Consider the following 18,787-nt stretch of genomic DNA (forward strand, 5'->3'; position numbering starts at 1 on the left):
ATGAGGAGTAAGCACCCCACTGTTGACCGGTTACACCCGCCGTGAGCTCTATATCTTAATAAGGCAAACGGAGTTACCCTTATTCAATATCATTGTGCCAAAAACGGCCCAACAATCTATATGAAACAAGTCAGACAGATTTGACCCAATAATAGGTTGTATTGGCAAAGTAGATTGTTATAACGACCATATAATTCGCGAGCTCTTCTTTACCCCTTGGCATCTAGCTTAAAAAGAAGCATATTTATAATGCGAGGGATTTTAAACGAAACAGTTGAAACCCCTTCACCATCAAGTTGTTTGTCAGTAGCCTGCCTCCATTTAAAAACTAATCATATACAGAATTTTTTTTGCGATTTGTCTACATTTTGACTATACAGGACCCGTTCCGATGCCGAACATTCTTGACGTTGTGTCGCATCTTGTGAATGCTTGTAGAAAGAGCAAGGATTGACAAACTTCGTTTCCTAAAAAGACGTCTGGTTTTAACGATATTCTTCACTTAGGGGAAGATCAAAAATTCAATGTCTCACAAAAAACTAAAGTCACATAGTTTTTACCAAGCCGCCCCCCCCCTTCTTTAAAACTTAATATGACAAATGTTGAGACTAATCGAATTACAAGAAAAGAAACGTACGATTATAAATAACACTCTGTATACCTTTTCTACTGTTTATTCACCAATGAAAGTGTACATTAAATCTATTAAATGTTCATTGATATGTTTTAAATATTATGTGGTATTTAACAGTCGCTTGTCTTTTTCCTTTTTCCACTAAAGTGTAATCGATGTCGGATAACAGAAAATTACGGGAGTTTTTATTCCCCTCTCCCTAACTAATTGAATTTAAATTTTCATCCGACATTGATCTCGTCCCTTAGGGCAGTTATGTTTATTTCAGAGTTCGTTGCTATTTCTGTGCTTTATATAAAGACATTTCAAACACAATGTGCATTTTGTATGATCCTCTAAAATTTACGATAAATAACTGTATCCCATTTCCATTCTCAATGAGCGTGTGCCAGCGTGGCGAGAATGGCAAATAAAACTCCAAATTACTCGCCCTTGATTACAGGTGGCGCACGATCCGTTAACGTCCAAGGTGTTTCTAACCTCACATTTAAGAGAGCGTCGGAAGGACACGTTTAGATTAGAAAGTTGTTGAATATTTAGTAACGACGACGGATTACGGTTCGTATGACCTCACTGCGCTTAGAGACGAACTTAGAAAACGCATTGCAAGACTCTCTGGGCGGAAAGGAAAGCACGTTGAGAGTTTCAGCTGCAACCGAATGTTCACTGTCACATCGATTAAATAAAGACATTCAATACACATTTAACGTTTTTCATTATAAACTACTTCGTGGTTAAGTTTACATGCATGCTTAAACAGTAGAATTAACAGTAGTAGTAGGTTGAATATAAAATATACAATACATCATAATTCTTTATAAGTTGTTGAATTGCATATGTTTAAAACAATAAGATGCGGACCCCCCCCCCCCTCTCTCTCTCTCTCGTGATCGAGGATTAAGAATATCAATTATTAAATATATCCATATATCTCTGGATTTCTATTATTAAGCTGTTAAAATGTGTAGTAATAATGAATGTATATGTATAACTTCTCTTTATGAAATAAAATTCACGATAGAGAAGACATATGTATATGTATACAGAGTACATATATCATACACCTTAACTTCACAGTTAACAGTTTATTTACGTGTTTTAACTTATATCACTTACGTGATGACGTCACGGTAAGTAAACAGTCCTTGCGATTAACTTGCGATTAACTTTTTTATTAGTCCATAGGGCAGGCGAGAGCATAAAAATTGGCAGGTCAAATAAATTTTACTACCCCATATGATAGGTGTACAATAATGATTCAAAATTTCGAGTTTCTACATTTTAATTGAATATTACAATTTGGATTGCAAGTTTAAGACGGAAGTTCAAGCTTTCTTTCAACTTCTAAATTCACGTCTCCATCCATATACTATGATGATTGATATACCATGAGTTGGTTGTACTTTGCGTGAAAAGTACGACTGTATCCTGCGTATAGGAATGGTTGTATCCAAATGACGTTTGTCCATGGTGTTGCAGGAAACTGATGTAGGCCTACATAATTTGACCCGTGTTTACTTTCACGTATAAGGATTTATCACGTTTATACATGTATGTACCATGACAGTTCATGATATGAATGATTTAATACTAAATAACATCACTTAACAAATGTAGTACACTTTTCAATTTGAAGGTCAATTTGAATGCTCATACTTCAGATTGAAATCGAAGTTACAAGTGCATATTGAAAAACGTAATGCAATGATTTTTTAAAATAAAAACCACAATGAACAATAGGTCTATGTGTGGCTTTTATTATGAACACCACGTTGTATATATGACAGTGAAATGTGTATTTACTTCACTTGGATAAATTTATAGTTTTATTAATTTGCATTTAATTTTGATAAAAGTAAATATGATTCAAATTTTATTTCTAAAAAATTCAGAAATATCTTAATCTCTAGAGATGCATTTTTATTCTGGTTTGCGGCAACATTTAAAATAGGCTAGGACTGGTATTCATTCCTTTGACGTATTGGACTGCACTTCCGTGGGTCAGTTGATAAACATGACATAACAACATAACTATGATAATGCAAACTTTGATAAGTTATGAAAGTTTGACAATTTCACCCCATATTTTGATTAATTTCATACGTATTGACTATATTAAAGAAGCCAGATTCGTTTTCCCTGAAATTCAAACAATATTTTACAACACGTTTTGAATTATAACAAAATTAACAATGAAAGTAAAGTGATGAAATTAATTTACAATCCAGTCATCAAAAACGAAAACAAGACCTAGGAATATTCACTGCCTTACAGTTACAGTCTGATTATAGCCACCCCTCCATTACAGTCGCGTCATCGTACCGAGTGACGGCGGAGGGGGGGGGGGGTGCTGTTAGCAATCACGTTCATTCATATTTTGACGACCTTGGTTAACTCTAAAATTAATTTTTAAATGACATCTGTAATATATTTTTGTACCATACTTCGTTTATATATTGATGACTCAAATTTTCCCTGTTCGATTATAGATCTAATCTAGAAGGGGGGGTGGGTGGGTGGGTGGGTTGAGAATCATAGAATTATAAGATCATTGATGACTGTATCACTAAGGATAGATAAAATTTCAGCATAAAACATTCATGCAGAATATTACAATCTACAGAGGAAATGTTTAACACCCCCCCCCCCCCGTAAATACTTTCTGCAACAAAGTCGTCATCTGATATCTGTGAAGTCGGACTGAACTGAAGACTGAAGTTTACAGCGCACGGCGCTGAGTGGAACTTAAAACGATCGTTGTTACTGTCACATATGATGACAATGAACCAATTGAATTTTTTAAAAGCTTCATATCTCGGGAATTCTATCCCCGCTCCCTATTTGCACCACAAAAACCTTACAATCTCTCGTAAATCTTATGTACACCGGAAGTCAACAAGGACGTAAACGAGTCTTGCGCCACCTATGTTTGAAATAGGGGAAACAACTGACAAATATTCGCAATTCCATCGTCATCGAAAACAAGTTTTGTCTTGAATAGATGGCCGGGCGGTCTAGCGCGCTGTTCGCATGCTGCTAGGAGATGTGGTTCCGCAGGTCGTGAGCCCAAGACTAATTCGAAAGAGTAACTACTCGATTTTACATCAAATCATGATACTATGCGCAAGTGTTTACTTAGTACATTGATTTTTATTATTTATATTATCAATGTTTTATTATCATTATTATTACCCATGAATGACTCCCCAAACCTGAATTTGAAAAAGAAAAGCAAAAATACTTTACTTACTTAGTTTTATAAAAGTATTTAATACAAAACGCTTGCTCAAATGATGAAGATACAAAATAACTGAAACTTTAAACCCTAATGGCTTTCCATACTTTCTTTTTTAACAACCGTAATTCCCCCTTGTAAATTGTCACTAATTCTTTAAGATTTCATTTATAATTGATTATTCATAACTTCTAAAGTAAATATTGTGTTTTATTATTAAAATTAATTCAGTAGAGGGTCAAACAAAATATTTTGAAGCTTTATTTCCGAAAGTTCCCCGGGAATGGAAGTCGGCAAAGAATATGAGATGCTGAGCAATATTGTATGTATATAAAAGGTCTTAAAATCACCTTTTTAATACAACTGTTAAGCTGTTTAATCGCGTTTTTTATTACATGCACTTTAGATCATCGTGTATAACTTTATTCCAATGACTGTCACGGTTAAGTTACTCCCCTTACGTGTACGGCGTGCCGTAAACACCACAAAATATCGATGGTTTACTAAAACATTTAAGTCTGAATTTGAAATATTTCCCATTGTCCGATTTTGTCCGATTTTTTGTATGTTGTTAATCACGCTTTTGTTTATTAAATTCCATCGAGTTTGTTTCTGTTGCAATTACTTTGAGGTGATTTGCTAGATTGACTAGACTAAATTACCAAAATCAGACATACCATACAATTTTGTTTTGTGTACGCAATTTTGTTTGTGACGCAGTCAATATTTTCCACAAATAACGATGCATTGATGCATTGTGACGGCATCAGTTTCAGAGGATACTAATACGGAATCAGAAAATTACAGTGTGTGATCCGGAAAACCGCTGTGAAATTCACAGTATAAAGAACTATACATTGTTGGGTATATAATAAAACTACTTATTTACTAGTTCAATACTGATCCCATGTGTGCAAATATATTACACATCAATTACTGAACCCTATCCAGTTGTAAAAAAAATTGTGTCAATTAAAATTTTGAAAGGTTTTTGCAGGGCTATATTTTGTGGCGGAAGGATTGATTAATCAAAAAGTTAGAAATCTGCGTGGTATTACAGTTTCTGCTTCATCCAATATGTCTTCTATTTTTATACCGGTACTCCTCTACGTACACTGTATGCTGTAGTGTTGTAATTTATGGTACAAGTAGTTGAGACTTGGAACTACTTTAAATGTTGTAATTTATTAACTTGGTGGATAAATTTTCTAACAGATCACCGATTCTTAGAAATATTTTAAATCAATTTACTCTAAATTTTGTATAAAAATTCAGCATTATCGCCAATAACTTAACAATTTAGCCCCTCTCTCTCTCTCTCTCTCTCTCTCTCTCTCTCTCTCTCTCTCTCTCTCTCACATACACATGCACATTTTTCAATTCCATTTTGAATTTTAAGAGAAGACCTTGGAAATTATGTGAATTTTTTGAAATTTATATTACTCCTAATATGACCTTTTAAATTCTCAAATTTGATATCCTGATTTTTTTCGAATTTCAAGCGCAAAAAAGTCATTTATTATTTCCATTACTAGTATTAAATTTCTTTTTATCTGTAGTGTTAGATTACATGATTATGTATCTAATATATGTAATGATTGATTCGTGTTACTTATATTGTGTTGACACCAAAAGACAAATCAAATTTAATTGAATAAATTTTAAGTGCAAAAAGGTCATGTTTAGAACACTGTAGCTCAATAACAAGTCTTGCGACACCAGCTTTTTTTAGCTGACCTGAACCGAAGGTTCAAGTGAGCTTTTCTGATCACATTTTGTCGGTCGTCCGTCCGTCCGTCTGTCTGTCTTTCCGTCTGTAAACTTTTCACATTTTCGACTTTTTCTCCAGAACCACTGGGCCAATTTCAACCAAACATGGCCAAAAGCATTGTTGGGTGAAGAGCTTTCAAGTTTGTTCAAATGAAGGGCCATGTCCGTTTCAAAGGAGAGATAATCACAAAAATGCAAAAATAGGGTGGGGTAATTTAAAAATTTTCTGAAATTTTCTGAAATTTACCTGAAAGCTTCCTGACATGTTGCAGATTCAAATTTGTTCAAATCATGGCCCCAGGGGTAGGATGGGGCCACAAGAGGGATCTCACCCAATCAGAAAGGTTGAAATTATTTAAACGGATTATATAAAAAAGCGTAAACTGACACAAACCAGGTTATACTCGTATAACTTTCCCCAGAATTAAAGTCATTCCTTATAATTTAATGCAAAAGACAAAGATACTAACCTTCGTTTATCATTCCCGTGGAGATCCAGGTTAAAATAGGTCCTCAGTGTTCCCTTGCTTGTCGTACGAGGCGACTAAATTGGGCCGTCCTTCGGATAAGACCGAAAAAACGAGGTCCTGTGTCGCAGCAGGTGTGGCACGATAGTATATTTTCCCCCCGTTTCGTTGAATAGTGGGAAAATATTGTATGATAGAAACGTATCAACGCGCCAAAATGTAGGCGGGGCCATAGGAAGGCCAATAGAATTGTAGTGAATTCGAATAATAGTCTAGTGTTTGGTCATTCTAAGCCAACGCTTCACACGAGGCGCTCGAGCTTTATTTTTGGAGCAGCAAAATGGAGTCCCAACAAATGGATATATTGTTATCTAGAGTCTCAGACGTTAAAGATTCCAAATTGGCTTCTTTAGAGGTGAAAATCTCGAAGCAACAAAAACAACAACATGAACAACAAATGTGCAAAATTCAAGCGGCTTCCGATAAGACTTTCGTTTTTAAAAGAAAAGGCAAGGAGGCACAGCTCAAGTTTAACAACACCGTGAGAGATAAAATGGTACAGGCAAACACCCCCATCAACGACGGTGAAGCCAAGGCCGCTTTCCAAAGCATTACGGAAGGTATAGAGCTTATAGACGATAGACAAAAGCTAGTAAAACTTGCTGACTCGTCAAAAAGTGGTAGAAGAAGTGTACAAGAATATACTCAACACGAGCTAGCATCGGACTAGGAAGACGAGAAAAGAATATTTAAAGCAGAGATGCGCGCGGAAAGAAGTTTGAAGGAAGAAAGAGCTCAAAAAGCCAGGCTTCAACGCAGATTCGCACCTTATACAACTCCTGACAAATCAACACCTGAGAAGTCAAACAAAAGTGACAGCAACAAGAAGCCAGGGACCTGTTACAAGTGCGGTTTCCCGGGACATTGGGTACGGGACTGTAACAAGGAAACACTAGTAAATATAAGTACTAGTATTATAGATGAAAATGCTAAAGTTCATTAGAATAGCAATTCTGTTAAAGCTGATACAACAAATAGTCAGTTTATAGTTTCTGAAAATTTTCATGATACTGAAAATGTCAGTCCATATTTACGTTTCAAAATGCATTTGTCGAAATGGAAGAGCATTTGTACGGACAATTATGTCTTGAGTATTATAGAGCATGGTTACAGAATTCCATTTCAGCACGTTCCATCAAGTGAGTTTTTTTAACAACAACAAATCTGCCAGAGACAATGTGAGTATTGTTTACCAAGAAATTCAAAAGCGTTTTCAGAAAGGTTGCATAACACAGGTAACTCATATTCCCTTTGTGGTCAATTCATTGACCGTGGCTTTCAATAAATCAGGTAAACCATGCTTAGTCTTAGATTGCAGACACATCAATAAGTTCATTCATGATTTTGTATTTCGGATGAAAGATGCTAGAACTGCTCGGGAACTTTTTGATACAGGATATTTTTTGTTTAGTTCGACGTTAAGTCTGCATATCATCATATAGAAATTTTTAAAGAACACAGAAAATATTTGGGTTTTCATTGGGAGCATGATGATCAGAAAAAATATTACGTGTTTAATGTTTTACCTTTTGGCATTTCTTCGGCAGCCTTTATTTTTACAAAAGTTTTGAGAAAAGTTGTTCAGTATTGGGGGAGTTTAGGATTACAAGTGATCATGTATTTGGATGATGGTTTGGCAGGATCTAATAGTTTTTCAGAGGCAGAGTCTATTAGTAGACTTGTAAGAAAGGATCTTTTCTGAATTGGGGTTTGTGATTGTTGAATCTAAGTGTGAATGGCATGCAAAACAAAGAGTTGTTTTGTTGGGTTTAGAGTGGAATACAGAGACAGGTAATTTGAAAGTTACTTTTGAGTTAATTGAGAAGGTGATGAATTGTATATAAAAAAAAATGTTTTAAAACTAATTCAAATCGGTCAAAACAGGTTCCACGTTAGGGCTATTGTTAACATCACAGGTCAGCTTATATCTATGGAAGCCGCTGCAAGACACCCGGTCAATTTTTACACAAGGTGTTTGTATCAAGATATTTTGTCAAGATTTAGTTGGCACTCTTATATTGAGTTGAATTCAGGGTCATTAGAGGAATTGAAATTTTGGAGAGAAAATCTGTCGAGCCTTAATTCAGATCATATTCGAGTTCACAAGAGTAACTCGAACTTGAACGTTTATAGCGATGCATCAGATACTGGGTAGGGTGCATTTATAGAAGGCCATGATAATTCAGAAGTTATAGGATTGTGGACAAGTGAGGAATCTTGTGAGAGTTCTACTTGGAGAGAACTAGAATATGTTAATAGATCATTGAATACTATAGGAGAAAGTATTCACGGCGAAAGTGTAGATCGGCACACAGACAGTACAAATGTCAGTAGAATATTAGAGGTGGGCAGTAAAAAGCCTCATTTGCATAGGATTGCACAAGAAATTCGCAAGAAATGTTCTCACAGCAACGTCGCACTTAACTGTGTTTGGGTACCAAGAAATAAAAATGTCCATGCGGATACATTGAGTAGATGTTACGATCGTGATGACTGGGGAATCAAAAATCACATTTTCAAAGAAATGGATACTCTATGGGGGTCTCACACATGCGAAAGGTTCGCAACAGATTATAATATCAAGTGCATTAAATTTAATTCAAGATGGTGGTGTCCTAACACCAGTGGGGTAGACGCTTTTAAGCAATTTTGGGGAGAGGATAATAACTGGCTAGTACCTCCAACTAAAATTATTTGTAAAACAATAAATAAACTAATATCAGACGGGGGGAGGAAGTTTAGTTATTCCGTTGTGGAAATCTGCACCTTTTTGGCCAATGCTTAAGAGGGGGGATACATGGAAGAATGGCGTTAAAGACAAAAAGTATTTTACGTCCTATATTACCCAAAGGGACAAGGGAGAAAACGGAATATTTGGGAGTTCCAACATCTTCGATATGGTAATAGTACGATTAGAATTTGACTAAAGGCTTATTTTCGTTAATGTATTTATTTTCAGAGTTAAGATTGGAGAAGAACATAGAGGACATTGTGAGCGCCACTGGAATTACCTTGGACGACTCGAACAACGTCCTCTTAGCAAAGAAACTATGTGAATTTCTCATAAAATCAAAAACTGTTAATACGTGTAAAAAAATATATGTCGTCATTTAGCAAGTGGTGCAAGTTTATTAAAAACAAAAACAAGCAATCTATTCCAGCCAATCCTGTGCATATATCTTTATACATTACGCATCTTTTGAACATTGGATCTTCTTGTCACGTTGTTTCGAGTTCAATTTATTCCATTAAATGGGCTCACTCTATTCTTGGATACTCGGATCCTACAATTTATCCATTTATCAAAAGCCTATTGGACAGTTCAAAACGACACAACAAACCTAGAGTTATCAAAAAGGACCCTGTCTCAACAAGTGATATTACTTTGTGCGATATTTACAAACGAAGTAGAAATCTCGCCGATATATGGGATTTGTCCATGATTTTGATTTCTTTCGCTGGGTTTTTACGTTTCGACGAGCTCAACTGTCTGGCCTCTTCCGATATCGTATTCATGGACGACCACATGAAAGTGTTCATTAGGAAAAGTAAGACCGGCCAGTACAGACAAGGGAACGAAGTATTGATAGCGCGAGGTACTACAGCAGCTTGTCCTGTTAAAATGGCAGAACGATATTTCGAACTAAGATCCATCGATTCTGCTTCACACGATTTTCTATTCAAACCATTGTTCAGATCAAAGGAAGGTACAAAATTGATCAACAAAAACAAAAAATTGAGTTATACTCGTACAAGGGAGTGTCTGGTTTCAAAACTTAAATCAGTTATGGGCAACGTCAATATCGGTCTGCATTCTTTGCGTTCTGACGGAGCTACTACCGCTGCGAACTTTAACGTAAATGACAGAATTTGGAAAAAGCACGGACGTTGGATTTCAGATTCCTCAAAAGACGGTTACATCAAAGACAGTATTGAAAATCGGATGTCAGTTTCAAAAAATCTGGGATTGTGACATCAATAGTTCATTATTTCCATGTTTGTGAAAAATTATTCATTTTGATTTATATTTTGCTTTTCATATCTAACTTTTGGACGACTAAAATTCTAAGCTCGCCTGGCTTACGGCTTTATGGTAATTTGTGTAGATTTAAAAGTGTGGGGTGTAATGAGTAAAGATTATACTAGATTTTTCCCGCGTTTCGTAGAATAGCGGGAAAATATTGTATGATAGAAACGTATCAACGATCCAAAAAGTAGGTGGGGCCATAGGAAGTCCAATAGAATTGTAGTGAATTCGAATAATAGAGTGTTTGGTCATTCTAAGCCAACGCTTTACACGAGGCGCTCGAGCTTTATTTTTAGGTCACCTGAATAATTCAGGTGACCTATTGCTATCTGTTTTTGTCCGTCGTCGTTCGTCGTGTGGCGTGCGTCGTGCGTTAACATTTGAACATTTTCAGTTTCTTCTCTAAAACCCCTGAACCAATTTCAACCAATTTTGGCATATAGCATCTGTGGGTGGAGGGGAACAAAAATTGTGAAATTCGTGGTCCCTGCCCCCCTGGGGCCTGAGGGGTGGGGCAAAAACCATCAAAATGAGTGTAATTTTAAAAAATCTTCTTTACTCCTGGACATCAAGAAGCCAAACTGTGGGCATAATTATAATGAGCGTTGAGCCCTCTACCAAAGTTGTGAAATTCATGGCCCCTAGGACAGGGGTTCTTGTGTTAGGGTGGGGCTCTTTTGGTCATATAGTGAAAATGTAGAAATTCTTTGAAAATCTTCTCTGTCTCTGGGTATTAAGTAGACAAACTAATAGCATGGTAATGATGAGCAAGGATGCCTCTTTAAAAATTGTGAAATTCATGTCCCTGGATCAGGGGTTCTGGTGTGTTAGGGTGGGGCTCTATTGGTCATATAGTGAAAATGTAAAAATTCTTTGAAAATCTTCTTCTTTGTCTCTGGGTATTAAGTAGACAAACTAATAGCATGGTAATGATGAGCAAGGATGCCTCTTTAAAAATTGTGAAATTCATGTCCCTGGATCAGGGGTTCTGGTGTGTTAGGGTGGGGCTCTATTGGTCATATAGTGAAAATGTAAAAATTCTTTGAAAATCTTCTTCTTTGTCTCTGGGTATTAAGTAGACAAACTAATAGCATGGTAATGATGAGCAAGGATGCCTCTTTCAAAATTGTGAAATTCATGGCCCCTGGATCAGGGGTTCTGGTGCTAGGGTGGGGCTCTATAAGTCATATAGTGAAAATGCATTATTTCTATGAAAATCTTCTCTGTCCTTGGGTATTAAGTAGACAAACCAATAGCATGGTTATGATGAGCAAGGATGCCTCTTTCAAAATTGTGAAATTCATGGCCCCTGGGTCAGGGGTTCTGGTATTAGGGTGGGGCCCTATTGATCATATAGTGAAAATGCATTTTATTTCTTTGAAAATCTTCTCCTCTGCTGCTGGGTATTAAGTAGACAAACTAATAGTATGATAATGATGATCAAGGATGCTTCTTTCAAAACTGAAATGTATGGCCCCTGGGTCAGGGGTTCTGGTGCAAAGGTGGGGCTGATTGATTATATAGTGAAAATGCAATATTTCTTTGAAAATCTTCCGTTTTTGTCCGTCGTCGTTCGTCGTGCGTTAACATTTGAACATTTTCAGTTTCTTCTCTAAAACCCCTGAACCAATTTCAACCAATTTCGGCATATAACATCTGTGGGTGGAGGGAAACAAAAATTGTGAAATTCGTGGTCCCTGCCCCCCTGGGGCCTGAGGGGTGGGGCAAAAACCATCAAAATGAGTGTAATTTTAAAATATCTTCTTCTTTACTCCTGGACATCAAGAAGCCAAACTGTGGGCATGATTATAATGAACGTTGAGCCCTCTACCAAAATTGTGAAATTCATGGCCCCTGGGGCAGGGGTTCTTGTGTTAGGGTGGAGCTTTATTGGTCATATAGTGAAAATGTAGAAATTCTTTGAAGATCTTCTTATATTGGTTTTATCTTAGGAGTAAATAACCCTTTTCTTTATGATGTCTCAGACCTAGGTTTTTTAAAAAAGGATTATTGATTGAACATAAAAATAACACATGTACTTCATGACCACATAGCTATTCAATGTTTCTTCCATCCAAAAGTAAAATTTTTATATTTAAACACAAACCTAATTCAAACATTGGAAGGTTGTTACATGATACTCAGGTGACCTATAAGGCCTCTTGTTTAAATATCAAATTTTCAAAGATTACCTCATATTACTATCATTTTTCAATGTTTATTACTACAGTTCTACTTAAATGCTCGTCCGGCATTTCCCCAGAGACGTTATTTGCACTTGCGCGGACACAGGTTTCCATAGTTAACCATTTATGGTTTTTCCTGGGCGGTTTTTAATGTCAGTGATGGGGGTTTAAAATTTTAAACTCTTTTAAACAAAGCAGTACTTCATGTTTTCGTTTCACAATACTGTACAAGTTAGTGTCGTTTATAAAAAAAAAATATATAGCATTGTATGTATATATGTGCATTTGTATGGCGTTACATAATAAACGCCGGCTGCTCCAACAAGTTCGCCTGGCTTACGGCTTTATGGTAGTTTGTGTAGATTTAAAAGTGCCAGGTATAATGTGTAAAGATTATACAGATCCCTCCCTGCTTTTTGCAGCCCTTCATCGGCAGTGGTGGCGTCTCCATATGAATGAAATATTCTCGAGAGGGACGTAAAACAATATTCAATCAATCAAACGTTTATCAAAATGTACATAAACTCGGAAAAATACAAGTCAACTGAGCCGTGCATTGATTCACTTAGCAACAACCACGAAGCGTCGCGTTTAGCTGTGAAGGTCGCCATCTTAGTTTAATCTTAGTTCTACGGAGCCTAGCCTATTTATCAAAATATTGTATCGAAGGTGAAGTTTGTCATGATAGAAAATATGTGTAGACTATCCATCTAATGCGTATTTCGCTGCCCTTTAGAGATAGAGATCGACATTGAAGTTACTCATCTCCGACAGATTGAGAAAATACGGGAAATTGCATTGTTTAGGCCTACCCAAAATAAATCTTCAAATATCAGAAAATGCAATAATATGCGGGTTCTTTTTCAGCTGTGTGAAAACTATGTATAAGCAAGTGACAAATATTGCGATCCAAATGTCATTGTGACTGACGTCATGTGATAAAATGTGACGTATGAATATTTGTTAGCTTTGTTGAAAGGCGAATCAAGCCATGACACCCCCCCCCCCCCCCAGTGAAAAATGTATTTCAAAATGAGCAGGATAATGCTTACTTGGTAAATAATTATGGCAAATATATTTGTTATAATCTATTATTCGACCATAATACAGAGAAAGATGTTTTACAACAGTGATTTGTGTACAAGTAGATGATAATATTGACAACGAGAAAACATTATGTGTATCAAACCGAAGAAACATATTGTACACGTTGACTATTCCATAGAAGACTGAAAACAGTGCTGTGGTGTAAATTCAGAGAGAGAGAGAGAGAGAGAGAGAGAGAGAGAGAGAGAGAGAGAGAGAGAGAGAGAGAGAGAGAGAGAGATCCGGCTTCTGGTTGTCAGGGAGTGGGGGTGTCCCAATACCAAACCAGCTGACCAAACCAGGTTATACAAAAATAACCTGCGTTCCTCAATTGGAATTTGACCAATCAGAGACAAGAATACAATAAGAGTTAAATTATTCAATTATAACAAACATGTATATTATTTTTCATATATTTTTCAGATTGCGAGGATAGAACTTATGGAATAAACTGTACAGAGACTTGTGGATTTTGTCGTGAAAGTCAACATTGTCATTCTGATGATGACCATGAAGAAGAGGACTGTACAGAAGGTAAACATATCTAATGATAATTTCAAGATTGTTCTTTTGAACAGATCTATACAAATGTACACATTCACTATTTTGTATTGCTTATAGGAGTTATGAGTTTGATCTTCACCTTTCATTCAGCTTACATATAAAGTTTCGTAATGATTGTACCAAATTTTGTTGCTACTGACCTTCAGTGACTGCTAGAAAATGTAAAACTCATGGTCTTTGATATGTGGAAAGAACTATTGACGTTAATTTAAGATGTGGTTAATATAGTTCATCATCACAAGTATTATTTTGTGTTACCTTTGAGATGGTATACACATGTATTTAGCATTTACAGTGTAATGATTTGTCAAATAGCATTGTTAATTCTTCGGTAAATAATCATTAAAAATCATGTTTCTTTCATTCAATTCATTTAATTAAGAGAAGCTGTCAGTTGTCATGGAGAATTTTTTGGAAAGTGCAAAAAAAAAAAAAAAAAAAAATTGAAAAATTCTATACATGTAATTTTATGCAGTGTTATTGATAAAATCATTGAAAACGCATGTGTGAGTCACTTAACCTCAAATAACACAGAGTTATTGATCACTTTATTGTTACCATGGTAACAAGGAACAGTTCTTTAAAAAAAAACCAGTGAAATATATCTCTTTAAAGTCCAAAATAAATACAATTAAGATAATAAGATGCATATTTTTTTTAGTTTAAGGTAAATGAAAAAGGATTACATAAAATTTTGTTGAAATGAGAAATGTAAATATCTCAGCAAAAAATGGTTGCCATGGCAACCAACATGCCTTGCATTGTATACATATTATAAAATTCAATAAAACAATAGATTTTTGAGGTAACTTTTTTCAAAAACGCAACACAATCAGGAAAGGTCTTTCATATAGAAAGAAATAATAAATGTTAGATTTATATTAAAAAAAAAATATAAAATCAGTTAAACAACTTTCAGTTATTTATTACTGACCTGACCAAAAACACCATTGTTTTTCATGTTCAGCTACATTTTCGAAAATCTATCTAATTACTAGGCTAATGATCTAATTTAGATCAAGAACATATGCCTTCTGGGTGCATCAATTACTTTCTAATGACATGCTAAATTTTATTGAAACTTGTAAATGACCTTGTCCTACAATTTCAATGTCACATGCATTAATCAATGACCTTCATATTTAATCAGAGGACCTAAACTGCGTTTGGGTTTGATTTAAACATTGTATATATCTTTTTCTACTAACCAACCTTCTTTTCTTTAAAAATCACTTATTGCTGTGGTTTACATGTATATATAGTATGGTAGAGAGAGAGAGAGAGAGAGAGAGAGAGAGAGAGAGAGAGAGAGAGAGAGACTTCCACACATATATTAATTAAGTTTGTTTGATGGATGCTTGCATTGCATTACTATCAATTATAACTTCCATATTATCAGGAAGATAAATTGAATAGAGCTCTCTATGCAAAGTTGATATAGAATAAAGAAATATCAGGAAATAGATATAAATCTCAGGAAAGTTAAATGAATCACAAGATTATATTTTTAAAACTTTACAAATTCATTTTTCAAACTCATGTGTAAATAAACACAATGCAGGGATTTATTGAGATTCTTTTTACTACCGGTAAAGGGTACCTTTCCCCCTCTGAAAACAAATGAATATGTCCCCTTCCACAGGCAAAAATTCCCCTTAAAATGTAGAAACTACATGCAAATGTATAGAAATTTTAATAAGAATTATTTTATACATGTATCTTCTAGGTATTTTTTCTATAATGATCAAATTCATGCAATGTAGACAAGATTAATTCAGTAATCAATCAATTGATGTTAGGATCTGCGCCAACACGGTTATCAGCTGTGTTGGTTGAGTTATGATCGGGCTCGGAATACGGGCATTCATTCACCCGCTTGGCGCCATATTGTTAGTTTGTTTATTGCTCGTGTTCGGGGAAATAAAGAGTATTTCAGTGACACGTTTGTTGTGGACTCTCTCCAACCGTGGCGTGGTGGCAGCGACTTCGACCCTACGTCTCCGGAAGTTAACAACGAGGATCCTCGTGTAAGTAGTTCTACACGCACCCGACAACGTGTTTACCTGGCACAAGTATGGCAAACACACACAGAGCACCCAAACAATGGTGTCTTTCCAAAACTGAATCTGTAAATTCCTTCGAGAATTGGAAGCAAAACTTAATATACTCATTATCCCTTGATCAAAACTTTGCTGCATTTTTATCTCATGACGCACAATGGGCCAAAAAATCGAAAGCTAACCCGAATCGGGATTTTGTAAATGACGATGACCCGATTCCAGAGAACCAACGCCAGACAGCGCAGCAAAAATCAGCCACTCTAGACCTTATGCTTGGCCAGATCGCCAATTACTGTCCTGTAATATCCCGCAATGTAATAGTGAAGAACTCGACTTCTTTGGAGCAAATATGGCAGTCCATAAGGTTACACTTTGGTTTTCAGTCATCCGGCGCCCATTTCCTCGATTTTAATGATATCACTTTGCGCCAAGATGAGCGTCCTGAGGATCTCTATCAGAGACTTCTAGCCTTCCTTGATGACAACCTGCTCAAAAGAGAAGGTGGTATCACACACCATGGCGTGAACATCGACGAAGATGAGGAAATGTCGCCCACAGTTGAGGACCTCATCGTTCTGACCTGGCTTCGCTTAATAAACCCCTCACTGCCTCAACTTGTCAAGCAGCGCTATGGCACAGAGCTTAGGGTGCGTACATTGGCATCAATAAAGCCTGAAATATCTCAGGCTCTCCCCTCACTTCTTGAGGAAATTCGCAACAACGAGGATGCCAGATCATTCCGCACATTCACTCAACCTCATAAGGATATTCGTATTTCACATAGTCAGAGACCACCGATGAAATCACAAAACCGTTCCTGCCCATTATGTAAACAAGCGAAGCACACCAGTACTCATTTCCTCAGCGAGTGCCGTTTTCTACCAGACAGTGACCGGAGATACATGGCAAAAGCGAGACAAATCCTTGGCTTCCTTGATGCAGATCAATACACTGACTCTGACATTGATAACCTTGATGAGGAGTCCCATGTTGAGCCTACTGTTAGTTTAGTTAGCAACCGTGTGTCTATTCGACAGTCACCGTACCTAGATGTTTTCTTTCAACACACTCATGTTCGTCTCACAATTGACTCTGGTGGTACAGGGAACATGATAAGAGCATCAACTGTGACTAACTTGAATGGAAAAGTCAGCCCCACCAACCAATCAGCTCATCAAGCCGATGGTTCTTCACCATTAAAAGTTTGTGGGTGAAACAAAGTTGTGCTTCTCCAGAGATTCCCACTCGTTTTTCTTCGAAGGACTAGTGATCGAGAATCTAGACGTTGATGTTCTTGCGGGTATTCCTTTTATGGAGGCAAACGACATAGCTGTTCGACCATCCAAACGTCAAGTACTGATTGGAAATGACACTATTTACACTTATGGATCAGTTACCACTGCTAACAGAACTGCCCTAAACAGCACCAAAGCACATGTTCTTCGTACAGTGGCCTCTACAACCGTGTGGCCAGGGGACTATCTAGAGGTAGACATTCCAGAGTCTGTACTTAAGCGTGATAGTCTACTTGCTGTTGAACCCCACCTTTCAGGATCCCTTGTTACCCCTTCCATTGTACACAGTGTTGGGAACAAGATTCGCATTGAGAATACTAGCAGTGATCCTGTAACAGTTCGCAAGCATGAACACCTCTCTGATGTCCGGCAGGTATATGTTCCATCAACAGAGCCAGTGCCCATCATGTCGACAGATACCTATGCTAGTTCTGAGAGCAACTCCAGACATTTAACACCATACTCATCACTAGTCACAGTAGATCCTGATGGCGTTCTTCCCTCAGAGACTGTTCAAGCCTTTAAGGATATTCTTGCAGAGAATGACTTGGTTTTTAGCCCTGTCTCAGATGGTTATAATGGATACGCTGGATCCTTTAAGGCTGAGGTAAACATTGGACCTGTCATGCCCCCACAGAGAAAGGGTCGACTGCCGCAATATTCTCGTAATCAATTAGAATTACTTCAGACCCAATTTAATGAACTTGAAGCCATGGGCGTATTTAAGAAACCCGAAGAGCTGGGGATCACAGTTGAGTACTTAAACCCCTCATTTCTTGTTAAGAAAGGATCTGGTGGATTCCGACTTGTGACTGCCTTCTCTGAGGTAGCCCGTTACTGCAAGCCGCAACCCTCTTTGATGCCAAATGTTGATTCTATTCTGCGGAAAATTGGCCAATGGAAGTACCTTGCTATGACAGACCTTACCAAAGCGTTCTATCAAATCCCCCTTGCCAGAGGCTCCATGAAATACTGTGGAGTTGTTACACCATTCCGAGGCGTCCGTGTCTACACCCGCTCAGCTATGGGAATGCCCGGATCTGAGACAGCTCTAGAAGAGCTTACATGCCGTGTTTTGGGTGACCTGCTTGAAGAGGGTATAGTTCTCAAGCTAGCAGATGATCTTTATTGTGGAGCAGACACGCCAGACCAGCTCCTTAAGAATTTTTCCAGGGTTCTTACAGCCTTGAACAAATGCAACCTCAAATTATCAGCCTCAAAGACAGTTATAGCACCTCTCAGAACAACAATCTTGGGATGGATTTGGCAACAAGGAACCCTTAGTGCTAGTCCGCATCGCACAGCCACTCTAGCATCCTGTGAAATGCCTTCCAAGGTAAAAGCCATGCGTAGCTTTCTGGGTGCCTATAAAGTATTGTCTCGAGTAATACCAGGCTGCTCTT

General features: G+C 37.0%; 1 protein-coding gene across 1 annotated transcript in view; it reads left to right on the forward strand.

Moving 5' to 3' along the window:
• LOC125676543 (multiple epidermal growth factor-like domains protein 10) overlaps positions 1-18,787 on the forward strand; it is a 114,903-nt gene that overhangs the window by 44,213 nt on the left and 51,903 nt on the right. Inside the window, exon 8 of the mRNA XM_056160870.1 lies at positions 13,889-13,999. Within this exon, the coding sequence (XP_056016845.1) occupies positions 13,889-13,999 (111 nt within the window). The remainder of the gene's footprint in view (positions 1-13,888; positions 14,000-18,787) is intronic.

The sequence above is a fragment of the Ostrea edulis genome, chromosome 3 (assembly GCF_947568905.1).
Source record: "Ostrea edulis chromosome 3, xbOstEdul1.1, whole genome shotgun sequence".
Classification (NCBI taxonomy): Eukaryota; Metazoa; Mollusca; class Bivalvia; order Ostreida; family Ostreidae; genus Ostrea; species Ostrea edulis.